This window comes from Oncorhynchus gorbuscha, linkage group LG15, assembly GCF_021184085.1.
Source record: "Oncorhynchus gorbuscha isolate QuinsamMale2020 ecotype Even-year linkage group LG15, OgorEven_v1.0, whole genome shotgun sequence".
In the NCBI taxonomy this organism is placed as follows: domain Eukaryota; kingdom Metazoa; phylum Chordata; class Actinopteri; order Salmoniformes; family Salmonidae; genus Oncorhynchus; species Oncorhynchus gorbuscha.
Window position 1 is genome coordinate 18837462 of NC_060187.1, and position 26285 is coordinate 18863746.

Consider the following 26285-nt stretch of genomic DNA (forward strand, 5'->3'; position numbering starts at 1 on the left):
GTTCTCCTAAAGATCCAAGTACTGTATTCCCCAGCATTTCTCCTAAAGATCCAATTACTGTATTCCCCAGCAGTTCTCTTAAAGATCCAAGTACTTTGTTCCCCAGCAGTTATCCTAAAGATCCAAATACTGTATTCCCCGGCAGTTCTCCTAAAGATCCAAGTACTGTATTCCCCAGCAGTTCTCCTAAAGATCCAAGTACTGTATTCCCCAGCAGTTCTCCTAAAGATCCAAGTACTGTATTCCCCAGCATTTATCCTAAAGATCCAAGTACTGTATTCCCCAGCAGTTCTCTTAAAGATCCAAGAACTTTGTTCCCCAGCAGTTCTCCTAAAGATCCAAGTATTTTATTCCCCAGCAGTTCTCCTAAAGATCCATGTACTGTATTCCCCAGCAGTTCTCCTAAAGATCCATCTACTGTATTCCCCAGCAGTTCTCCTAAAGATCCAAGTACTTTATTCCCCAGCAGTTCTCTTAAAGAGCCAAGTACTGTATTCCCCAGCAGTTCTCCTAAAGATTAATGTACTGTATTCCCCAGCAGTTCTCTTAAAGATCCAAGTACTTTATTCCCCAGGAATTATCCTAGAATCCTTCCTTCACACCTCAGTTTCCTCCCATAGAAGTACCATCCCAAAACCTGGAATTGTGAAACTTTTCAAACAAGATGTTCTGTGTATTCCTACTTCACTTTACTAACGCTTTGCCAATCTCTCCCTCTCTACCCCCAGGACTGTACTCCAGAGCCGTCTGCGTCCCCCGGGACAGGACGGGCATCCCACAGCCCAGCACTGGAGAGGTAGAGGGAGGAGCATGCGCTGGATCGGTGGCACCCTCTACAGCGTCTCAGCCAATAAGCTGTCCCGCACCATGACAGCCAGTGCGCCAATCAACAGAACAAGTACTATACACACCTTACAAATACACTGTGGCAATCATTGTAGGCCCGGTGGCACTACGCTAGGCCCGGTGGAAGTACGCTAGGCCCGGTGGCACGACGCTAGGCCCGGTGGCACGACGCTAGGCCCGGTGGCACGACGCCCAGCACTGGCAGAGGTAGAGGGTGGCACGATGCTGGCACGACTCTAGGCCCGGTGGCACGACGCTGTCCCGCACCATGACAGCCAGTGGCACAACAGAACAAGTACGGTGGCACGACGCTAGGCAAATAGGCCGGTGGCACGACGCTAGGCCCGGTGGCACGACGCTAGGCCCGGTGGCACGACGCTAGGCCCGGTGGCACGACGCTAGGCCCGGTGGCACGACGCTAGGCCCGGTGGCACGACGCTAGGCCCGGTGGCACGACGCTAGGCCCGGTGGCACGACGCTAGGCACGACGCTAGGCCCGGTGGCACGACGCTAGGCCCGGTGGCACGACGCTAGGCCCGGCGGCACGACGCTAGGACCGGCGGCACTACGCTCGGCCCGGCCCGGCGGCACTCGGCCCGGCCCGGCGGCACTACGCTCGGCCCGGCCCGGCGGCACTACGCTCGGCCCGGCCCGGCGGCACTACGCTCGGCCCGGCGGCACTACGCTCGGCCCGGCCCGGCGGCACTACGCTCGGCCCTGCCCGGCGGCACTACGCTCGGCCCTGCCCGGCGGCACTACGCTAGGCCCGGCGGCACTACGCTAGGCCCGGCCCGGCGACACTACGCTAGGCCCGGCCCGGCGACACTACGCTAGGCCCGGCTCGGCCCGCTGGCACTATGCTAGGCCCGCTGGCACTACGCTAAGCTAGGCCCGGTGGCACTACGCTAGGCTAGGCCCGGTGGCCCTAGGCTAGGCCTGGTGGCACTACGCTAGGCTAGGCCCGGTGGCCCTAGGCTAGGCCTGGTGGCACTATGCTAGGCTAGGCCTGGTGGCACCTAGCGTAATGTCACCTGGTGGCACTACGCCTAGTATGAGTGCAGAAGCGTGTAGCGGTTAAAAATCGTCTGTCCTCGGATGCAACACTCACTAACGAGTTCCAAACTGCCTCTGGAAGCAACGTCAGCACAATAACTATTTGTCAGGAGCTTGATGAAATGGGTTTCCATGGCCCAGCAGCCGCACACAAGCCTAAGATACCAATGCGCAATGCCAAGCATCGGCTGGAGGGGTGTAAAGCTCACCGCCAATTGACTCTGCAGCAGTGGAAACACATTCTCTATGGTGATGAATCCCACTTCACCATCTGGAGTCCAACGGATAACAGGAGAATGCTACCTGCCCCAATGCATAGTGCCTACTGTAAAGTTTGGTGGAGGAGGAATAATGGTCTGGGCTGTTATTCATGATTCGGGCGAGGCCTCTTAGTTCCAGTGAAGGGAAATCTTAACGCTACTCCATACAATGACATTCTATATGATTCTGTGCTTCCAACTTTGTGGCAACAGTTTGGAGAAGGCCCTTTCCTGTTTCTGCGTGACAAATCCCCTGTGCACAAGTGATGTCCATACAGAAATGGTTTGTCGAGATTGGTGTGGAAGAACTTGATTGGCCTGCACAGAGCCCCTGACCTCAACCTAATCGAATAGCTTTGTGATTATTTGGAACGCCGACTGCGAGCCAGGCCTAGCTCTTGTGGCTGAATGAAAGCTAGTCCACTCAGCAATGTTCCAACATCTAGTGGAGACTTTTATAGCAGCATAAGTGGGACCAACTCCATATTAATACCCATGATTTTGGAATGAGATGTTCGACAAGCAGGTGTCCACATACTTTTGGTTATGTAGTGTATGCGATGTGTTGTGTGTTAGCCATCTGAAATAATAAAGCTGTAATCTGTCACTGGGACAGGAGGGAGGGGCTGCTGGGGTGGGAAACAACACAGATTAAACCCAGACCTGAGCTGCTCGCTCCCTCCTTCTCGCTCGCTGGCTGGCTGTTTCTGTCTCTCTCTGTCAAAACCTGTGGCTGGAATTGGAGTTCCGTTCTGTTCCCACAGCTTGTGACTCACCTCTTGATAAACACACATACACACAGACATTCCAGCATGGTCTGAACACGCCTTCAGTGTCCACCACCATGATTTGAGATCTCACATGTCCAGTTAGCTGAGATTACACTCCTCTTCTGGTCCTGATCTTCTGGTCCTGATTTTCTGGTCCTGATTTTCTTGGCACTGATTTTCTTGGCACTGATCTTCTTGGCACTGGTCTTCTTGGCACTATGACTGCCTCCCGTCAGAGTGCCAAGATCACATACTGATGAGGAGGATATCTCTTACACCTGAAATGTTCCAAAATTAGAGACTTGGATAAGTGTCAAGCCTCCTTACCTTACCCCATCTCTCTTACACCATATCTTGTTCCCGCCCTCCCTCCTTCCAAAACTGGAGGCTTGGATAGGTACCAGGCCTCCGTAGCTTTCCCCCTCTCTCATTCACTCCCCTCCTGTACCCCATCTGTCCCATGTTCTCAGACTGTACTGGATGTCACGTTTGGCTTCGGCTGCCAGGCTTCGGCTGGTGCTGGCTCCATCTCACCACACAGACGAGCTAGATAGGCTGCAATGACCTGCCGGCTATCTATCTATCTGCCTGCGTGGGCACACAGTGTGCAGCCCCAGTGCTGAGTACACACACACATGCATGGACAGGCACACACACAAAATGTGTCAGTCACAGTGGTGTATTAATAACTCCATTTGACCCAATTTGAGTTGGTTATGTTTTGGTCTTTATAAAGGCTGTCTTTTCTCTGATTCCATTGTCTATTTTCCCGAACAGTGAGATGGTCTAATCCACAGGAGATTTCCCCCACCTCGAGTACTTTCTTCCGGCCATCCAGCACACGTTTTGTGGCCAGGTAGGCACTTTAGTACACACACACTGCTGCTACAAGACTCGTATTATGATTGATAAATACTGCACAATAGAAAAACCACTTGCTCCCTCCAATCCCCCCTTCCCCAGAACATGTGTAAATCCTGGACTATGAATTGTGCCTTCATGTATTATACTGATGCTAACATGTTTATTCTATTCTACTGCGCCATTTATTTCATGTTCATATTCTTATCTTTTATCATTTATTGTTGTTGGCTTGTGGAGAATGAACCTGCAAGTAAGCATTTGGTTGGATGGTGTATACCAGTGGTCACCAACCTTTTCTGAGTCAAGACCACTTTTCTGAGTCAAGGCCACTTTTCTGAGTCAAGGCCACTTTTCTGAGTCAAGGCCACTTTTCTGAGTCAAAATGCAAGTCGAGATCTACCGCTCTGATCTGTTTGTAACATGACAGTTGATTGTGTGTGTTCTGTCCCCCAGTCGTGCGGTTCAGAGGAGTCTAGCCATCATCAGGCACGCTCGTCAGAAGAAGACCCAGAAGCAGTACTGCATGTACTTCAACCGCTTTGGAAAGTGTAACCGTGGCAACACCTGCCCCTATATCCATGATCCTGATAAAGTTGCCGTCTGTACCAGGTAAAACCCACCTAGAAACAACCATGTACAGCTGTGTTGGCACTGTGATTGGCTGCTCTGTACCAGGTAACATACCTAAAAACAACCATGTACAGCTGTGTTGGCTCTCTGATTGGCTGCTCTATGACCTGAAGACTCTTCCCATTGCAGGTTCGTGAGGGGTACATGTAAGCAGACAGATGGGACTTGTCCATTCTCGCACAAGGTGGCCAAGGAGAAGGTGAAACTGGACACACGACACACACACACACACACACACACACACACACACAATAATCCTTGAGAAGGTGAGAATATGTGAAACGTCAATGTCTCCCTCACACCAGCTGGGTTGGAGTGTACTACTGTAGTTAGACAGTTAACATTTGGCCCTGTCAGTTACATGACCAGGAAGATTACAGAACGGGAATTGAATTAGGACCGGCTGTTAGTTTTGCACCCAGAGTTATGGCTGGTAGAAGAGGGGATGTATAGAGTTATGGCTGGTAGAAGAGGTGCTGTATAGAGTTATGGCTGGTAGAAGAGGTGCTGTATAGAGTTATGGCTGGTAGAAGAGGTGCTGTATAGAGTTATGGCTGGTAGAAGAGGGGCTGTATAGAGTTATGGCTGGTAGAAGAGGGGATATATAGAGTTATGGCTGGTAGAAGAAGGGCTGTATAGAGTTATGGCTGGTAGAAGAGGGGATATATAGAGTTATGGCTGGTAGAAGAGGTGCTGTATAGAGTTATGGCTGGTAGAAGAGGGGCTGTATAGAGTTATGGCTGGTGGAAGAAGAGCTGTATAGAGTTATGGCTGGTAGAAGAACTGTATAGAGATATAGCTGTTAGTTTTGCACCCAGAGTTATGGCTGGTAGAAGAGGGGCTGTATAGAGTTATGGCTGGTAGAAGAGGAGCTGTATAGAGTTATGGCTGGTAGAAGAAGAGCTGTATAGAGTTATGGCTGGTAGAAGAAGAGCTGTATAGAGATATAGCTGTTAGTGTTGCACCCAGAGTTATGGCTGGTAGAAAAGGGGCTGTATGGAGTTATGGCTGGTAGAAGAGGGGCTGTATAGAGTTATGGCTGGTAGAAGAGGGGCTGTATAGTTATGGCTGGTAGAAGAAGAGCTGTATAGAGTTATGGCTGGTAGAAGAGGGGCTGTATAGTTATGGCTGGTAGAAGAGGTGCTGTATGGAGTTATGGCTGGTAGAAGAGGGGCTGTATGGAGTTATGGCTGTTAGTTTTGCGCCCAGAGTTATGGCTGTTAGTTTTGCGCCCAGAGTTATGGCTGTTAGTTTTGCGCCCAGAGTTATGGCTGTTAGTTTTGCGCCCAGAGTTATGGCTGTTAGTTTTGCGCCCAGAGTTATGGCTGTTAGTTTTGCGCCCAGAGTTATGGCTGTTAGTTTTGCGCCCAGAGTTATGGCTGTTAGTTTTGCGCCCAGAGTTATGGCTGTTAGTTTTGCGCCCAGAGTTATGGCTGTTAGTTTTGCGCCCAGAGTTATGGCTGTTAGTTTTGCGCCCAGAGTTATGGCTGTTAGTTTTGCAGAGTTATGGCTGTTAGTTTTGCGCCCAGAGTTATGGCTGTTAGTTTTGCGCCCAGAGTTATGGCTGTTAGTTTTGCGCCCAGAGTTATGGCTGTTAGTTTTGCGCCCAGAGTTATGGCTGTTAGTTTTGCGCCCAGAGTTATGGCTGGTGGAAGAGGTGCTGTATAGAGTTATGGCTGGTGGAAGAGGTGCTGTATAGAGTTATGGCTGGTGGAAGAGGTGCTGTATAGAGTTATGGCTGGTGGAAGAGGTGCTGTATAGAGTTATGGCTGGTGGAAGAGGTGCTGTATAGAGTTATGGCTGGTGGAAGAGGTGCTGTATAGAGTTATGGCTGGTGGAAGAGGTGCTGTATAGAGTTATGGCTGGTGGAAGAGGTGCTGTATAGAGTTATGGCTGGTGGAAGAGGTGCTGTATAGAGTTATGGCTGGTGGAAGAGGTGCTGTATAGAGTTATGGCTGGTGGAAGAGGTGCTGTATAGAGTTATGGCTGGTGGAAGAGGTGCTGTATAGAGTTATGGCTGGTGGAAGAAGGGCTGTATAGAGTTATGGCTGGTGGAAGAAGGGCTGTATAGAGTTATGGCTGGTGGAAGAAGGGCTGTATAGAGTTATGGCTGGTGGAAGAAGGGCTGTATAGAGTTATGGCTGGTGGAAGAAGGGCTGTATAGAGTTATGGCTGGTGGAAGAAGGGATGTATAGAGTTATGGCTGGTAGAAGAAGAGCTGTATACAGTTATGGCTGGTGGAAAAGGGGATGTATAGAGTTATGGCTGGTGGAAGAAGGGCTGTATAGAGTTATGGCTGGTGGAAGAAGGGCTGTATAGAGTTATGGCTGGTGGAAGAAGGGCTGTATAGAGTTATGGCTGGTGGAAGAAGGGCTGTATAGAGTTATGGCTGGTGGAAGAAGGGCCCGTATAGAGTTATGGCTGGTGGAAGAAGGGCTGTATAGAGTTATGGCTGGTAGAAGAGGGGATGTATAGAGTTATGGCTGGTAGAAGAAGAGCTGTATACAGTTATGGCTGGTGGAAAAGGGGATGTATAGAGTTATGGCTGGTGGAAGAAGGGCTGTATAGAGTTATGGCTGGTGGAAGAAGGGCTGTATAGAGTTATGGCTGGTGGAAGAAGGGCTGTATAGAGTTATGGCTGGTGGAAGAAGGGCTGTATAGAGATATGGCTGGTAGAAGAAGGGCTGTATAGAGTTATGGCTGGTAGAAGAGGTGCTGTTTAGAGATATGGCTGGTAAAAGAAGAGCTGTATAGAGATATGGCTGGTAGAAGAGGAGCTGTATAAAGTTATGGCTGGTAGAAGAGGTGCTGTATAGAGATATGGCTGGTAGAAGAGGGGATGTATAGAGTTATGGCTGGTAGAAGAAGGGCTGTATAGAGTTATGGCTGGTAGAAGAGGTGCTGTTTAGAGATATGGCTGGTAAAAGAAGAGCTGTATAGAGATATGGCTGGTAGAAGAAGGGCTGTATAGAGTTATGGCTGGTGGAAGAAGGGCTGTATACAGTTATGGCTGGTGGAAGAAGGGCTGTATAGAGTTATGGCTGGTGGAAGAAGGGCCCGTATAGAGTTATGGCTGGTGGAAGAAGGGCTGTATAGAGTTATGGCTGGTAGAAGAGGGGATGTATAGAGTTATGGCTGGTAGAAGAAGAGCTGTATACAGTTATGGCTGGTGGAAAAGGGGATGTATAGAGTTATGGCTGGTGGAAGAAGGGCTGTATAGAGTTATGGCTGGTAGAAGAGGTGCTGTTTAGAGATATGGCTGGTAAAAGAAGAGCTGTATAGAGATATGGCTGGTAGAAGAGGAGCTGTATAAAGTTATGGCTGGTAGAAGAGGTGCTGTATAGAGATATGGCTGGTAGAAGAGGGGATGTATAGAGTTATGGCTGGTAGAAGAAGGGCTGTATAGAGTTATGGCTGGTAGAAGAGGTGCTGTTTAGAGATATGGCTGGTAAAAGAAGAGCTGTATAGAGATATGGCTGGTAGAAGAAGGGCTGTATAGAGTTATGGCTGGTGGAAGAAGGGCTGTATACAGTTATGGCTGGTGGAAGAAGGGCTGTATAGAGTTATGGCTGGTGGAAGAAGGGCCCGTATAGAGTTATGGCTGGTGGAAGAAGGGCTGTATAGAGTTATGGCTGGTAGAAGAGGGGATGTATAGAGTTATGGCTGGTAGAAGAAGAGCTGTATACAGTTATGGCTGGTGGAAAAGGGGATGTATAGAGTTATGGCTGGTGGAAGAAGGGCTGTATAGAGTTATGGCTGGTGGAAGAAGGGCTGTATAGAGTTATGGCTGGTGGAAGAAGGGCTGTATAGAGTTATGGCTGGTGGAAGAAGGGCTGTATAGAGATATGGCTGGTGGAAGAAGGGCTGTATAGAGTTATGGCTGGTAGAAGAGGGGATGTACAGAGTTATGGCTGGTAGAAGAAGAGCTGTATACAGTTATGGCTGGTGGAAAAGGGGATGTATAGAGATATGGCTGGTAGAAGAAGAGCTGTATAGAGTAGAGTTATGGCTGGTGGAAGAAGGGCTGTATAGAGTTATGGCTGGTGGAAGAAGGGCTGTATAGAGTTATGGCTGGTGGAAGAAGGGCTGTATAGAGATATGGCTGGTGGAAGAAGGGCTGTATAGAGTTATGGCTGGTAGAAGAGGGGATGTACAGAGTTATGGCTGGTAGAAGAGGGGCTGTGTAGAGTTATGGCTGGTAGAAGAGGAGCTGTATAGAGATATGGCTGGTAGAAGAAGAGCTGTATAGAGATATGGCTGGTAGAAGAGGGGATGTATAGAGTTATGGCTGGTAGAAGAGGTGCTGTTTAGAGATATGGCTGGTAAAAGAAGAGCTGTATAGAGATATGGCTGGTAGAAGAGGAGCTGTATAAAGTTATGGCTGGTAGAAGAGGTGCTGTATAGAGATATGGCTGGTAGAAGAGGGGATGTATAGAGTAGAGTTATGAATGGGAGAAGAGGGGCTGTATAGAGTTATGGCTGGTAGAAGAGGGGATGTATAGAGTAGAGTTATGGCTGGTAGAAGAAGAGCTGTATAGAGTAGAGTTATGGCTGGTAGAAGAAGAGCTGTGTAGAGAAGAGTTATGGCTGGTAGAAGAACAGCTGTATAGAGTAGAGTTATGGCTGGTAGAAGAAGAGCTGTATAGAGTAGAGTTATGGCTGGTAGAAGAAGAGCCGTATAGAGTTATGGCTGGTGGAAGAGGGGATGTATAGAGATATGGCTGGTAGAAGATGGGATGTATAGAGATATGGCTGGTAGAACAGGGGATGTATAGAGTTATGGCTGGTAGAAGAAGAGCTGTATAGAGTAGAGTTATGGCTGGTGGAAGATTGGCTGTATAAAGTTATGGCTGGTAGAAGAGGAGCTGTATAGAGATATGGCTGGTAGAAGAAGAGCTGTATAGAGATATGGCTGGTAGAAGAGGGGCTGTATAGAGTTATGGCTGGTAGAAGAGGGGCTGTGTAGAGTTATGGCTGGTAGAAGAGGAGCTGTATAGAGATATGGCTGGTAGAAGAGGAGCTGTATAGAGATATGGCTGGTAGAAGAAGGGCTGTATAGAGTTATGGCTGGTAGAAGAGGTGCTGTATAGAGATATGGCTGGTAGAAGAGGTGCTGTATAGAGATATGGCTGGTGGAAGAAGGGCTGTATAGAGATATGGCTGGTGGAAGAAGGGCTGTATAGAGTTATGGCTGGTAGAAGAGGAGATGTATAGAGTTATGGCTGGTAGAAGAGGGGATGTATAGAGTTATGGCTGGTAGAAGAGGGGATGTATAGAGTTATGGCTGGTGGAAGAAGGGCTGTATAGAGATATGGCTGGTAGAAGAAGGGCTGTATAGAGTTATGGCTGGTAGAAGAGGTGCTGTTTAGAGATATGGCTGGTAAAAGAAGAGCTGTATAGAGATATGGCTGGTAGAAGAGGAGCTGTATAAAGTTATGGCTGGTAGAAGAGGTGCTGTATAGAGATATGGCTGGTAGAAGAGGGGATGTATAGAGTTATGGCTGGTAGAAGAAGGGCTGTATAGAGTTATGGCTGGTAGAAGAGGTGCTGTTTAGAGATATGGCTGGTAAAAGAAGAGCTGTATAGAGATATGGCTGGTAGAAGAAGGGCTGTATAGAGTTATGGCTGGTGGAAGAAGGGCTGTATACAGTTATGGCTGGTGGAAGAAGGGCTGTATAGAGTTATGGCTGGTGGAAGAAGGGCCCGTATAGAGTTATGGCTGGTGGAAGAAGGGCTGTATAGAGTTATGGCTGGTAGAAGAGGGGATGTATAGAGTTATGGCTGGTAGAAGAAGAGCTGTATACAGTTATGGCTGGTGGAAAAGGGGATGTATAGAGTTATGGCTGGTGGAAGAAGGGCTGTATAGAGTTATGGCTGGTAGAAGAGGTGCTGTTTAGAGATATGGCTGGTAAAAGAAGAGCTGTATAGAGATATGGCTGGTAGAAGAGGAGCTGTATAAAGTTATGGCTGGTAGAAGAGGTGCTGTATAGAGATATGGCTGGTAGAAGAGGGGATGTATAGAGTTATGGCTGGTAGAAGAAGGGCTGTATAGAGTTATGGCTGGTAGAAGAGGTGCTGTTTAGAGATATGGCTGGTAAAAGAAGAGCTGTATAGAGATATGGCTGGTAGAAGAAGGGCTGTATAGAGTTATGGCTGGTGGAAGAAGGGCTGTATACAGTTATGGCTGGTGGAAGAAGGGCTGTATAGAGTTATGGCTGGTGGAAGAAGGGCCCGTATAGAGTTATGGCTGGTGGAAGAAGGGCTGTATAGAGTTATGGCTGGTAGAAGAGGGGATGTATAGAGTTATGGCTGGTAGAAGAAGAGCTGTATACAGTTATGGCTGGTGGAAAAGGGGATGTATAGAGTTATGGCTGGTGGAAGAAGGGCTGTATAGAGTTATGGCTGGTGGAAGAAGGGCTGTATAGAGTTATGGCTGGTGGAAGAAGGGCTGTATAGAGTTATGGCTGGTGGAAGAAGGGCTGTATAGAGATATGGCTGGTGGAAGAAGGGCTGTATAGAGTTATGGCTGGTAGAAGAGGGGATGTACAGAGTTATGGCTGGTAGAAGAAGAGCTGTATACAGTTATGGCTGGTGGAAAAGGGGATGTATAGAGATATGGCTGGTAGAAGAAGAGCTGTATAGAGTAGAGTTATGGCTGGTAGAAGAAGAGCTGTATAGAGTAGAGTTATGGCTGGTGGAAGATTGGCTGTATAGAGTTATGGCTGGTAGAAGAGGAGCTGTATAGAGATGTGGCTGGTAGAAGAAGAGCTGTATAGAGATATGGCTGGTAGAAGAGGGGCTGTATAGAGTTATGGCTGGTAGAAGAGGGGCTGTGTAGAGTTATGGCTGGTAGAAGAGGAGCTGTATAGAGATATGGCTGGTAGAAGAAGAGCTGTATAGAGATATGGCTGGTAGAAGAGGGGATGTATAGAGTTATGGCTGGTAGAAGAGGTGCTGTTTAGAGATATGGCTGGTAAAAGAAGAGCTGTATAGAGATATGGCTGGTAGAAGAGGAGCTGTATAAAGTTATGGCTGGTAGAAGAGGTGCTGTATAGAGATATGGCTGGTAGAAGAGGGGATGTATAGAGTAGAGTTATGAATGGGAGAAGAGGGGCTGTATAGAGTTATGGCTGGTAGAAGAGGGGATGTATAGAGTTATGGCTGGTAGAAGAAGAGCTGTATAGAGTAGAGTTATGGCTGGTAGAAGAAGAGCTGTGTAGAGAAGAGTTATGGCTGGTAGAAGAACAGCTGTATAGAGAGAGTTATGGCTGGTAGAAGAAGAGCTGTATAGAGTAGAGATATGGCTGGTAGAAGAAGAGCCGTATAGAGTTATGGCTGGTGGAAGAGGGGATGTATAGAGATATGGCTGGTAGAAGATGGGATGTATAGAGATATGGCTGGTAGAACAGGGGATGTATAGAGTTATGGCTGGTAGAAGAAGAGCTGTATAGAGTAGAGTTATGGCTGGTGGAAGATTGGCTGTATAAAGTTATGGCTGGTAGAAGAGGAGCTGTATAGAGATATGGCTGGTAGAAGAAGAGCTGTATAGAGATATGGCTGGTAGAAGAGGGGCTGTATAGAGTTATGGCTGGTAGAAGAGGGGCTGTGTAGAGTTATGGCTGGTAGAAGAGGAGCTGTATAGAGATATGGCTGGTAGAAGAGGAGCTGTATAGAGATATGGCTGGTAGAAGAAGGGCTGTATAGAGTTATGGCTGGTAGAAGAGGTGCTGTATAGAGATATGGCTGGTAGAAGAGGTGCTGTATAGAGATATGGCTGGTGGAAGAAGGGCTGTATAGAGATATGGCTGGTGGAAGAAGGGCTGTATAGAGTTATGGCTGGTAGAAGAGGAGATGTATAGAGTTATGGCTGGTAGAAGAGGGGATGTATAGAGTTATGGCTGGTGGAAGAGGGGATGTATAGAGTTATGGCTGGTGGAAGAAGGGCTGTATAGAGTTATGGCTTGTAGAAGAGGGGATGTATAGAGTTATGGCTGGTAGAAGAAGAGCTGTATACAGTTATGGCTGGTGGAAAAGGGGATGTATAAAGATATGGCTGGTAGAAGAAGAGCTGTATAGAGTAGAGTTATGGCTGGTAGAAGAAGAGCTGTATAGAGTAGCGTTATGGCTGGTGGAAGATTGGCTGTATAGAATTATGGCTGGTAGAAGAGGAGCTGTATAGAGATGTGGCTGGTAGAAGAAGAGCTGTATAGAGTAGAGTTATGGCTGGTAGAAGAAGAGCTGTATAGAGTAGAGTTATGGCTGGTGGAAGATTGGCTGTATAGAGTTATGGCTGGTAGAAGAGGAGCTGTATAGAGATATGGCTGGTAGAAGAGGGGCTGTATAGAGTTATGGCTGGTGGAAAAGGGGATGTATAGAGATATGGCTGGTAGAAGAAGAGCTGTATAGAGTAGAGTTATGGCTGGTAGAAGAAGAGCTGTATAGAGTAGAGTTATGGCTGGTAGAAGAAGAGCTGTATAGAGTAGAGTTATGGCTGGTGGAAGATTGGCTGTATAGAGTTATGGCTGGTGGAAGATTGGCTGTATAGAGATATGGCTGGTAGAAGAGGGGCTGTATAGAGTTATGGCTGGTAGAAGAGGGGCTGTGTAGAGTTATGGCTGGTAGAAGAGGAGCTGTATAGAGATATGGCTGGTAGAAGAAGAGCTGTATAGAGATATGGCTGGTAGAAGAGGGGATGTATAGAGTTATGACTGGTAGAAGAGGTGCTGTTTAGAGATATGGCTGGTAGAAGAAGAGCTGTATAGAGTAGAGTTATGGCTGGTAGAAGAAGAGCTGTATAGAGTAGAGTTATGGCTGGTAGAAGAAGAGCCGTATAGAGTTATGGCTGGTGGAAGAGGGGATGTATAGAGATATGGCTGGTAGAAGATGGGATGTATAGAGATATGGCTGGTAGAAGAGGGGATGTATAGAGTTATGGCTGGTAGAAGAAGAGCTGTATAGAGTAGAGTTATGGCTGGTGGAAGATTGGCTGTATAGAGTTATGGCTGGTAGAAGAGGAGCTGTATAGAGATGTGGCTGGTAGAAGAAGAGCTGTATAGAGATATGGCTGGTAGAAGAGGGGCTGTATAGAGTTATGGCTGGTGGAAAAGGGGATGTATAGAGATATGGCTGGTAGAAGAAGAGCTGTATAGAGTAGAGTTATGGCTGGTGGAAGATTGGCTGTATAGAGTTATGGCTGGTAGAAGAGGAGCTGTATAGAGATATGGCTAGTAGAAGAAGAGCTGTATAGAGATATGGCTGGTAGAAGAGGGGCTGTATAGAGTTATGGCTGGTAGAAGAGGGGCTGTGTAGAGTTATGGCTGGTAGAAGAGGAGCTGTATAGAGATATGGCTGGTAGAAGAAGAGCTGTATGGAGATATGGCTGGTAGAAGAGGGGATGTATAGAGATATGGCTGGTAGAAGAAGAGCTGTATAGAGATATGGCTGGTAGAAGAGGGGATGTATAGAGTTATGGCTGGTAGAAGAGGTGCTGTTTAGAGATATGGCTGTTAAAAGAAGAGCTGTATAGAGATATGGCTGGTAGAAGAGGAGCTGTATAGAGTTATGGCTGGTAGAAGAGGTGCTGTATAGAGATATGGCTGGTAGAAGAGGGGATGTATAGAGTAGAGTTATGAATGGGAGAAGAGGGGCTGTATAGAGTTATGGCTGGTAGAAGAGGTGCTGTATAGAGATATGGCTGGTAGAAGAGGTGCTGTATAGAGATATGGCTGGTAGAAGAGGTGCTGTATAGAGATATGGCTGGTAGAAGAGGTGCTGTATAGAGTTATGGCTGCTAGAAGAGGGGCTGTATAGTTATGGCTGGTAGAAAAGGAGCTGTATAGAGTTATGCCTGGTAGAAGAGGGGCTGTATAGTTATGGCTGGTAGAAGAAGTGCTTTATAGAGATACAGCTTAGAGTCATGTTCCCACTATTGGCACAGCTCCTGTCTCTGTGCTCCCACTGGCAGTATTGAGATACAAATATACACACGATATACACACTGGCAGTATACACACCGAGAGCCACTCAGACACGTGACCTGATTCTGGGGTAAGGGTTACGTGTTGAGAAGGGGTACGGGGCGATGGCGCTATCATGACCAAAATGGTGATCCCTGTCCAGGGTTTCATATGTCCCAATATGGTTCACACCTTAGCATGTAACACCTTAAAAGGCAAGGGTACACAACCCCCTAACTAACTAGACCACACACACACACACACGTGCACACAGACGGTTACACATGCCCATATGTTCACAGTCAGTCACACACACCCATTACTCTTGTGAAAGGCCTGAGACAAACACACCTGAACTGGATCCATCTCAAATAGGTCAGCACTTAAAAGTAGGACACCTGCTCGTTTCAAAACAGTTTGATTTGGTTCCTAATGTTCTAGCCGTGTCTGAATCCTGGCTTAGGAAGACCACCAAAAATTCTGAAATCTTCATCCCTAACTACAACATTTTCAGACAAGATAGAACGGCCAAAGGGGGCGGTGTTGCAATCTACTGCAGAGATAGCCTGCAGAGTTATGTCCTACTATCCAGGTCTGTACCCAAACAATTTGAAATTCTACTTTTAAAAATCCACCTCTCTAAAAACAAGTCTCTCACCGTTGCCGCCTGCTACAGACCACCCTCTTCCCCCAGCTGTGCTCTGGACACCATATGTGAACTGATTGCCCCCCCATCTATCCCCAGCCATCCTACAGTCTAAGCTTGATGTCCTCAATCTCACACAAATTATCAATGGACCTACCAGGTACCACCCCAAAGGCGTAAACAAGGGCACCCTCATAGATATCATCCTAACCAACTTGCCCTCTAAATACACCTCTGCTGTTTTCAACCAAGATCTCAGCAATCACTGCCTCATTGCCTGCATCCGTAATGGGTCAGAGGTCAAACGACCTCCACTCATCACTATCAAACGCTCCCTGAAACACTTCAGCGAGCAGGCCCCGGTATCCTGGAAGGATATTGACCTCACCCCGTCAGTAGAGGATGCCTGTTTTTTTTTAAATGCCTTCCTCACCATCTTAAATAAGCATGCCCCATTCAAGAAATGTAGAACCAGGAACAGATATAGCCCTTGGTTCACTCCAGACCTGACTGCCTTTAACCAATACAAAAACATCCTATGGCGTTCTGCATTAGCATCGAACAGCCCCGGTAATATGCAACTTTTCAGGGAAGCTAGAAAGTTTTCACGGAAGCTAGCTTTTTCAAGCAGAAATTTGCTTCCTGCAACAGAAACTCAAAAAGTTCTGGGAAACTGTAAAATCCATGGAGAATAAGTACACCTCCTCCCAGCTGCCTACTGCACTGAGGATAGGAAACACTGTCACCACCAATAAATCCACTATAATTGAGAGTTTCAACAAGCATTTTTCTACGGCTGGCCATGCTTTCCACCTGGCTAACCCTACCCTGGTCAACAGCACTGCACCCCCCACAGCAACTCGCCCAAGCCTTCCCCATTTCTCCTTCTCCCAAATCCAGTCAGCTGATGTTCTGAAAGAGCTGCAAAATCTCTACCACTAGAAATACTTTAGGAAAAAAAGAGATCCACACCACACTGGGTGGGGCGGGTTGCAGGAGAGTATTTTGAAGTTGCGGTTTAGGAAAAATATTAAAAAGAATCAGAAGAAAAATATATAAAAGCATATATATACATAAGATAAGACAAAGACGTCTGACTGCTATGCCATCTTGGATATTAGGTTGTGTCTGGCCCACGGCGCAGAATTAAGTCATGTAGTTGTTTTTTTTATCAGAGTATAACCAGGCCAGTCCGTATAGGGCAGGGATCATCAACTAGATTCAGGTGCGGGCCAATTTTTTTTCTCTTGAGTGGAAAGGGGGGGAAGGGCGGCATAATTAAAAATAATTTCTAGACTGCAAATTGTCCTTCAGGAGCCCAAACAGATATGTTTTACTAAAACATAATGATTTCAAACCTTGCTTACATTTATAGACCATCACATGTCTCGCTATTATGTGTGAGATTACAGGGGAATAGATTTCCTGTTATGTTTACAATCTTTTATGTACAGCAATGAAAGTAAAATACAAATTACAGCTTTTTTTTAAATGTATTTATTTTTTTGAAAACTTGGGGAGCCAAATCAAATCAACCATGGGCGCCAGTTGGGGAATCCTGGTTCAGGGGAAAGGAAAGTGGTGACACTAAATAGGGAAATATGTTTTCCTCTAGAAAAACAACCCACAGACAGGTGTCCAGTCCAGGCTCGCCATCCAACACACACACACAAAAAGACCAAGACACGCACGCACGCACACATACACACAGTCAATCACACAGACCGAGACACACACGCACAGTCACATACACACCCACCCACACACTGAGACACACACGCACAGTCACATACACACCCACCCACACACTGAGACACACACGCACAGTCACATCCACACCCACCCACACACTGAGACACACACGCACAGTCACATCCACACCCACCCACACACTGAGACACACACGCACAGTCACATCCACACCCACCCACACACTGAGACACACACGCACAGTCACATCCACACCCACCCACACACTGAGACACACACGCACAGTCACATCCACACCCACCCACACACTGAGACACACACGCACAGTCACATCCACACCCACCCACACACTGAGACACACACGCACAGTCACATCCACACCCACCCACACACTGAGACACACACGCACAGTCACATACACACCCACCCACACACTGAGACACACACGCACAGTCACATACACACCCACACCCACCCACACACTGAGACACACACGCACAGTCACATCCACACCCACCCACACACTGAGACACACACGCACAGTCACATACACACCCACACCCACCCACACACTGAGACACACACGCACAGTCACATCCACACCACCACCCACCCACACACTGAGACACACACGCACAGTCACATCCACACCCACCCACACACTGAGACACACACGCACAGTCACATACACACCCACACCCACCCACACACTGAGACACACACGCACAGTCACATCCACACCCACCCACACACTGAGACACACACGCACAGTCACATCCACACCCACCCACACACTGAGACACACACGCACAGTCACATCCACACCCACCCACACACTGAGACACACACGCACAGTCACATCCACACCCACCCACACACTGAGACACACACGCACAGTCACATACACACCCACCCACACACTGAGACACACACGCACAGTCACATACACACCCACACCCACCCACACACGCACAGTCACATACACACCCACACCCACCCACACACTGAGACACACACGCACAGTCACATACACACCCACACCCACACACTGAGACACACACGCACAGTCACATACACACCCACACCCACACACTGAGACACACACGCACAGTCACATACACACCCACACCCACACACTGAGACACACACGCACAGTCACATACACACCCACACCCACACACTGAGACACACACGCACAGTCACATACACACCCACACCCACACACTGAGACACACACGCACAGTCACATACACACCCACCCACACACTGAGACACACACGCACAGTCACATACACACCCACCCACACACTGAGACACACACGCACAGTCACATACACACCCACACCCACCCACACACTGAGACACACACGCACAGTCACATACACACCCACACCCACCCACACACTGAGACACACACGCACAGTCACATACACACCCACCCACACACTGAGACACACACACGCACAGTCACATACACACCCACCCACACACTGAGACACACACGCACAGTCACATACACACCCACCCACACACTGAAACACACACACACAGTCACATCCACACCCACCCACACACTGAGACACACACGCACAGTCACATACACACCCACACCCACCCACACACTGAGACACACACGCAATTCTGTGCACCTGTGTCGGCTATCATGCTGTGGTCCCAGAGTGCCTAGAGGCCAGCTGTCCGTTTATCTTACAGCGGCAGAGAAATGAAGGGGGAGTGGAGGGGGGACTAGAGAGGTGGGGGTAGGGATGAGTATAGTGGTGGGGGTAGGGGTGAGTAGGGCGGTGGTGGTAGGGGTGAGTAGAGAGGTGGTGGTAGGGGTGAGTAGAGAGGTGGTGGTAGGGGTGAGTAGAGAGGTGGGGGTAGGGGTGAGTAGAGCGCTGGGGGTAGGGGTGAGTAGAGCGCTGGGGGTATGGGGTGAGTAGGGAAGGTGGTGGTAGGGGTGAGTAGAGCGCTGGGGGTAGGGGTGAGTAGAGCGCTGGGGGTAGGGGTGAGTAGAGCGCTGGGGGTAGGGGTGAGTAGAGCGCTGGGGGTAGGGGTGAGTAGAGCGCTGGGGGTAGGGGTGAGTAGAGCGCTGGGGGTAGGGGTGAGTAGAGCGGTGGGGGTAGGGGGTGAGTAGAGCGGTGGGGGTAGGGGCGAGTAGGGAGGTGGTGGTGGGGGTGAGTAGGGAGGTGGGAGGGGGACTAGAGAGGTGGGGGTAGGAGTGAGTAGAGATGTGTGAGTAGAGAGGTGTGGGTAGGAGTGAGTAGAGAGGTGTGGGTAGGGGTGAGTAGAGAGGTGTGGGTAGGGGTGAGTAGAGAGTTGTGGGTAGGGGTGAGTAGAGAGTTGTGGGTAGGAGTGAGTAGAGAGGTGTGGGTAGGAGTGAGTAGAGAGGTGTGGGTAGGGGTGAGTAGAGAGGTGGGGGTAGGGGCGAGTAGGGAGGTTTAAAAAATATATATATTTTACTAGGCAAGTCAGTTAAGAACAAATTCTTATTTTCAATGACGGTCTAGGAACAGTGGGTTAACTGCCTGTTCAGGGGCAGAACGACAGATTTTGTACCTTGTCAGCTCGAGGATTTGAACTTGCAACCTTTCGGTTACTAATCCAATGCTCTAACCACTAGGCTACCCTGCCGCCCCGCGGTGGGGGGGAGTAGAGAGCTGGGGGTAGGGGTGAGTAGGGAGGTGGGAGGGGGGACTAGAGAGGTGTGGGTAGGGGTGAGTAGAGAGGTGTGGGTAGGGGTGAGTAGAGAGGTGTGGGTAGGGGTGAGTAGAGCGGTGGGGGTAGGGGTGAGTAGAGGGTGGTGGTGGAGGGGGAGTAGAGAGGTGGGGGTAGGGGCGAGTAGGGAGGTGGTGGTGGGGGTGAGTAGGGAGGTGGTGGTGGGGGTGAGTAGGGAGGTGGGAGGGGGGACTAGAGAGGTGGGGGTAGGAGTGAGTAGAGATGTGTGAGTAGAGAGGTGTGGGTAGGAGTGAGTAGAGAGGTGTGGGTAGGGGTGAGTAGAGAGGTGTGGGTAGGGGTGAGTAGAGAGGTGGGAGTAGGGGCGAGTAGGGAGGGGGCGGTGGGGGGGAGTAGAGAGCTTGGGGTAGGGGTGGGAGGGGGGGACTAGAGAGGTGTGGGTAGGAGTGAGTAGAGAGCTGGGGGTAGGAGTGAGTAGAGAGGTGGGAGTAGGGGGGACTAGAGAGGTGGGAGTAGGGGCGAGTATGGAGGGGGGGGACTAGAGCGGTGTGGGTAGGAGTGAGTAGAGAGGTGGGAGGGGGGGACTAGAGAGGTGGGGGTAGGAGTGAGTAGAGAGGTGGGAGGGGGGACTAGAGAGGTGGGGGTAGGGGGGACTAGAGAGGTGGGGGTAGGGGTGAGTAGAGAGGTGGGGGTAGGGGTGAGTAGAGAGGTGGGAGGGGGGACTAGAGAGGTGGGAGGGGGGACTAGAGTGGTGGGGGTAGGGGTGAGTAGAGTGGTGGGGGTAGGGGTGAGTAGAGAGATGGGGGTAGGGGCGAGTATGGAGGGGGGGACTAGAGCGGTGTGGGTAGGAGTGAGTAGAGAGGTGGGAGGGGGACTAGAGAGGTGGGGGTAGGGGGGACTAGAGAGGTGGGGGTAGGGGTGAGTAGAGAGGTGGGAGGGGGGACTAGAGAGGTGGGGGTAGGGGGGACTAGAGAGGTGGGGGTAGGGGGAGTAGAGCGGTGGGGGTAGGGGTGAGTAGAGTGGTGGGGGTAGGGGTGAGTAGAGAGGTGGGAGGGGGGACTAGAGAGGTGGGGGGGGGGGGGACTAGAGAGGTGGGGGTAGGGGGACTAGAGAGGTGGGGGTAGGGGTGAGTAGAGCGGTGGGGGTAGGGGTGAGTAGAGAGGTGGGGGTAGGGGGTGACTAGAGCGGTGGGGGTAGGGGTGAGTAGAGCGGTGGGGGTAGGGGTGAGTAGAGCGGTGGGGGTAGGGGTGAGTAGAGCGGTGGGGGTAGGGGGGAGAGCGGTAGGGGTGAGTAGAGATGTAGGGGTGGGAGGGGGACTAGAGAGATGTGGGTAGGAGTGAGTAGAGAGGTGGGAGGGGGACTAGAGAGGTGGGGGTAGGAGTGAGTAGAGCAGTGGGAGGGGGGGACTAGAGAGGTGGGGGTGGGGGGAGTAGAGAGGTGGGGGTAGGGGCGAGTAGAGAGATGGGGGTAGGGGCGAGTAGAGAGATGGGGGTAGGGGCGAGTAGAGAGATGGGGGTAGGGGCGAGTAGAGTGGTGGGGGTAGGGGTGAGTAGAGCAGTGGGGGTAGGGTTGAGTAGAGCGGTGGGGGTAGGGAGGAGTAGAGATGTGGGGGTAGAGGTGGGAGGGTGGACTAGAGAGGTGTGGGTAGGAGTGAGTAGAGAGGAGGGAGGGGGGACTAGAGAGGTGGGGGTAGGAGTGAGTAGAGAGGTGGGAGGGGGGGACTAGAGAGGTGGGGGTAGGGGTGAGTAGAGAGGTGGGGGTAGGGGCAAGTAGGGAGGTGGCGGTAGGGGTGGGAGGGGGACTAGAGAGATGTGGGTAGGAGTGAGTAGAGATGGGTGGGAGTAGAGAGATGGGTGGGAGTAGAGATGGGGGGAGTAGAGATGGGGGGGTAGAGAGATGGGGGGAGTAGAGAGATGGGGGAGTAGGGATGGGGGGAGTAGAGAGATGGGGGGAGTACAGAGATGGGGGGAGTAGAGAGATTGGGGGGAGTAGAGAGATTGGGGGGGTAGGAGATGGGGGGAGTAGAGAGATGGGGGGAGTAGAGAGATGGGGGGAGTAGAGAGATGGGTGTGGGGGGAGTAGAGATGGGGGGAGTAGAGAGGGGTATGGGGGGAGTAGAGAGATGGGTGTGGGGGAGTAGAGAGATGGGGGGAGTAGAGAGATTGGGGGGAGTAGAGAGGTGGGGGAGTAGAGAGATGGGGGGAGTAGAGAGATGGGGGAGTAGAGAGATGGGGGGAGTAGAGATGGGGGGAGTAGAGAGATGGGGGAGTAGAGAGATGGGGGAGTAGAGAGATGGGGGGGGAGTAGAGAGATGGGGGGAGTAGAGAGATGGGTGTGGGGGAGTAGAGAGATGGGTGTGGGGGGAGTAGAGATGGGGGTGGGGGGAGTAGAGAGATGGGGGTGGGGGAGTAGAGAGATGGGGGGAGTAGAGAGATGGGGGGGTAGAGAGATGGGGGTGGGGGAGTAGAGAGATGGGCGGGGTAGAGAGATGGGGTGGGGGGAGTAGAGAGATGGGGGTGGGGGGGAGTAGAGAGATGGGGGTGGGGGGAGTAGAGAGATGGGGGTGGGGGAGTAGAGATGGGGGTGGGTGTAGAGAGATGGGGGGGGGGGAGTAGAGATGGGGGGGGAGTAGAGAGATGGGGGGGGGGGAGTAGAGAGATGGGCGGGGTAGAGATGGGGGTGGGGGGAGTAGAGAGATGGGGGGGTAGAGAGATGGGGGTGGGGGGAGTAGAGAGATGGGGGTGGGGGAGTAGAGAGATGGGGTGGGGGGGGAGTAGAGAGATGGGTGGGTGTAGAGAGATGGGGGTGGGGGGAGTAGTAGAGATGGGTGGGAGTAGAGATGGGTGGGAGTAGAGAGATGGGTGGGAGTAGAGAGGTGGGGGGAGTAGAGAGATGGATGTGGGGGGAGTAGAGATGGGTGGGAGTAGAGAGATGGGTGGGAGTAGAGAGATGGGTGGGAGTAGAGAGATGGGTGGGAGTAGAGAGATGGGTGGGAGTAGAGAGATGGGGGTGCAGAGAGATGGGGGGTGCAGAGAGATGGGGGGTGCAGAGAGATGGGGGGTGCAGAGAGATGGGGGTAGGGGGAGTAGAGATGGGTGTGAGTAGAGAGATGGGTGTGAGTAGAGAGATGGGTGGGAGTAGAGAGATGGGTGGGAGTAGAGAGATGGGGGAGTAGAGAGATGGGGGGAGTAGAGAGATGGGGGGGGGGGGAGTAGAGGGGTGGGGGGAGTAGAGAGATGGGTGTGGGGGAGTAGAGAGATGGGGGGAGTAGAGATGGGTGGGAGTAGAGAGATGGGGGGAGTAGAGAGATGGGGGTGGGTGGGAGTAGAGAGATGGGGGTGGGTGGGAGTAGAGAGATGGGTGGGAGTAGAGATGGGTGGGAGTAGAGAGATGGGTGGGAGTAGAGAGATGGGTGCGAGTAGAGATGGGTGGGAGTAGAGAGATGGGGGAGTAGAGATGGGGGAGTAGAGATGGGGGGTAGAGAGATGGGGGTGGGGCGGAGTAGAGGGGTGGGGGGAGTAGAGATGGGTGTGGGGGAGTAGAGATGGGTGGGAGTAGAGATGGGTGGGAGTAGAGAGATGGGGGGAGTAGAGAGATGGGGGGTGGGTGGGAGTAGAGAGATGGGGGTGGGTGGGAGTAGAGATGGGTGGGAGTAGAGAGATGGGTGGGAGTAGAGATGGGTGGGAGTAGAGAGATGGGTGGGAGTAGAGAGATGGGTGGGAGTAGAGAGATGGGTGGGAGTAGAGAGATGGGTGGGAGTAGAGAGATGGGTGGGAGTAGAGAGATGGGTGGGAGTAGAGATGGGGGTAGGGGGAGTAGAGAGATGGGGGTAGGGGGAGTAGAGAGATGGGGGGAGTAGAGAGATGGGTGTGGGGGCGGAGTAGAGGGGTGGGGGGAGTAGAGATGATGGGGAGTAGAGAGATGGGGGGAGTAGAGAGATGGGTGGGAGTAGAGAGATGGGGGGAGTAGAGATGGGGGGAGTAGAGAGATGGGGGGAGTAGAGAGATGGGGGTGGGTGGGAGTAGAGAGATGGGGGTGGGTGGGAGTAGAGAGATGGGTGGGAGTAGAGAGATGGGTGGGAGTAGAGAGATGGGTGTGGGTGGGAGTAGAGAGATGGGTGTGGGGGGAGTAGAGAGATGGGTGTGGGGGGAGTAGAGAGATGGGGGTGGGGGGAGTAGAGATGGGGGGAGTAGAGAGATGGGGGTGGGGGGAGTAGAGGGTTGGGGGGAGTAGAGAGGTGGGTGGGAGTAGAGAGATGGGTGGGAGTAGAGATGGGTGGGAGTAGAGATGGGGGTAGGGGGAGTAGAGAGATGGGGGTAGGGGCGAGTAGAGATGGGGGTAGGGGCGAGTAGAGAGATGGGGGTAGGGGCGAGTAGAGTGGTGGGGGTAGGGTTGAGTAGAGCGGTGGGGGTAGGGAGGAGTAGAGATGGGGGTAGAGGTGGGAGGGTGGACTAGAGAGGTGGGGTAGGAGTGAGTAGAGAGGAGGGAGGGGGGACTAGAGAGGTGGGGGTAGGAGTGAGTAGAGATGGGAGGGGGGACTAGAGAGGTGGGGGTAGGGGTGAGTAGAGAGGTGGGGGTAGGGGCAGTAGGGAGGTGGCGGTAGGGGTGGGAGGGGGACTAGAGAGATGTGGGTAGGAGTGAGTAGAGATGGGTGGGAGTAGAGAGATGGGTGGGAGTAGAGAGATGGGGGGAGTAGAGAGATGGGGGGAGTAGAGAGATGGGGGGAGTAGAGAGATGGGGGGAGTAGAGAGATGGGGGGAGTACAGAGATGGGGGGAGTACAGAGATGGGGGGAGTAGAGAGATTGGGGGGAGTAGAGAGATTGGGGGGAGTAGAGAGATGGGGGAGTAGAGATGGGGGGAGTAGAGAGATGGGGGGAGTAGAGAGATGGGTGTGGGGGAGTAGAGATGGGGGAGTAGAGAGATGGGTATGGGGGGAGTAGAGAGATGGGTGTGGGGGGAGTAGAGAGATGGGGGGGGAGTAGAGAGATTGGGGGGAGTAGAGAGATGGGGGGAGTAGAGAGATGGGGGGAGTAGAGATGGGGGGAGTAGAGAGATGGGGGAGTAGAGATGGGGGGAGTAGAGAGATGGGGGAGTAGAGAGATGGGGGAGTAGAGAGATGGGGGGAGTAGAGATGGGGGGAGTAGAGATGATGGGGGGGGGGAGTAGAGATGGGGTGGGGGGAGTAGAGAGATGGGGGTGGGGGGAGTAGAGATGGGGGTGGGGGAGTAGAGAGATGGGGGGGGTAGAGAGATGGGCGGGGAGAGATGGGGGTGGGGAGTAGAGAGATGGGGGGGGTAGAGAGATGGGGGTGGGGGGAGTAGAGAGATGGGGGTGGGGGGAGTAGAGAGATGGGGGTGGGGGAGTAGAGATGGGGGTGGGGGGAGAGAGGGGGTGGGGGGAGTAGAGAGATGGGGGTGGGTGTAGAGAGATGGGGGTGGGGGAGTAGAGAGATGGGGGGGTAGAGAGATGGGGGTGGGGGAGTAGAGAGATGGGTGGGGGTAGAGAGATGGGGGTGGGGGGAGTAGAGAGATGGGCGGGGTAGAGAGATGGGGGTGGGGGGAGTAGAGATGGGGGTGGGGGGAGTAGAGATGGGGGTGGGGGGAGTAGAGATGGGGGTGGGGGGAGTAGAGAGATGGGTGGGTGTAGAGAGATGGGGGTGGGGGGAGTAGAGAGATGGGTGGGAGTAGAGATGGGGTGGGAGTAGAGAGATGGGTGGGAGTAGAGATGGGTGGGAGTAGAGGGTGGGGGGAGTAGAGATGGATGTGGGGGGAGTAGAGATGGGTGGGAGTAGAGATGGGTGGGAGTAGAGAGATGGGTGGGAGTAGAGAGATGGGTGGGAGTAGAGAGATGGGTGGGAGTAGAGAGATGGGGGTGCAGAGAGATGGGGGGTGCAGAGAGATGGGGGGTGCAGAGAGATGGGGGGTGCAGAGAATGGGGGTAGGGGGGAGTAGAGAGATGGGTGTGAGTAGAGAGATGGGTGTGAGTAGAGAGATGGGTGGGAGTAGAGAGATGGGGGGAGTAGAGATGGGGGGAGTAGAGAGATGGGGGGAGTAGAGAGATGGGGGTGGGGCGGAGTAGAGGGGTGGGGGGAGTAGAGAGATGGGTGTGGGGGGAGAGAGATGGGGGGAGTAGAGAGATGGGTGGGAGTAGAGAGATGGGGGGAGTAGAGAGATGGGGGGAGTAGAGAGATGGGGGGTGGGTGGGAGTAGAGAGATGGGGGTGGGTGGGAGTAGAGAGATGGGTGGGAGTAGAGATGGGTGGGAGTAGAGAGATGGGTGGGAGTAGAGAGATGGGTGCGAGTAGAGAGATGGGTGGGAGTAGAGAGGTGGGGGGAGTAGAGATGGGGGGAGTAGAGAGATGGGGGAGTAGAGAGATGGGGGTGGGGCGGAGTAGAGGGGTGGGGGGAGTAGAGAGATGGGTGTGGGGGGAGTAGAGATGGGTGGGAGTAGAGATGGGTGGGAGTAGAGAGATGGGGGGAGTAGAGAGATGGGGGGTGGGTGGGAGTAGAGATGGGGGTGGGTGGGAGTAGAGAGATGGGTGGGAGTAGAGAGATGGGTGGGAGTAGAGAGATGGGTGGGAGTAGAGATGGGTGGGAGTAGAGAGATGGGTGGGAGTAGAGATGGGTGGGAGTAGAGAGATGGGTGGGAGTAGAGATGGGTGGGAGTAGAGATGGGTGGGAGTAGAGAGATGGGTGGGAGTTGGGTGGGAGTAGAGAGATGGGTGGGAGTAGAGAGATGGGGGTAGGGGGAGTAGAGAGATGGGGGTAGGGGGAGTAGAGATGGGTGTGGGGCGGAGTAGAGGGTGGGGGGAGTAGAGAGATGGGGGGAGTAGAGAGATGGGGGGAGTAGAGAGATGGGTGGGAGTAGAGAGATG

At 51.8% G+C, this 26285-nt stretch overlaps 1 protein-coding gene across 2 annotated transcripts in view; it reads left to right on the forward strand.

The window, feature by feature from the left end:
• The window catches only part of LOC123997171 (zinc finger CCCH domain-containing protein 3-like), a 115468-nt gene that overhangs the window by 63478 nt on the left and 25705 nt on the right, over positions 1–26285 (forward strand). Inside the window, exons 5-8 of one of the 2 annotated variants that reach the window (XM_046301297.1) lie at positions 729–898; positions 3707–3785; positions 4247–4402; positions 4553–4622. In XM_046301297.1, the coding sequence (XP_046157253.1) occupies positions 729–898; positions 3707–3785; positions 4247–4402; positions 4553–4622 (475 nt within the window). The remainder of the gene's footprint in view (positions 1–728; positions 899–3706; positions 3786–4246; positions 4403–4552; positions 4623–26285) is intronic. The other variant, XM_046301298.1, reaches the window with a different exon arrangement.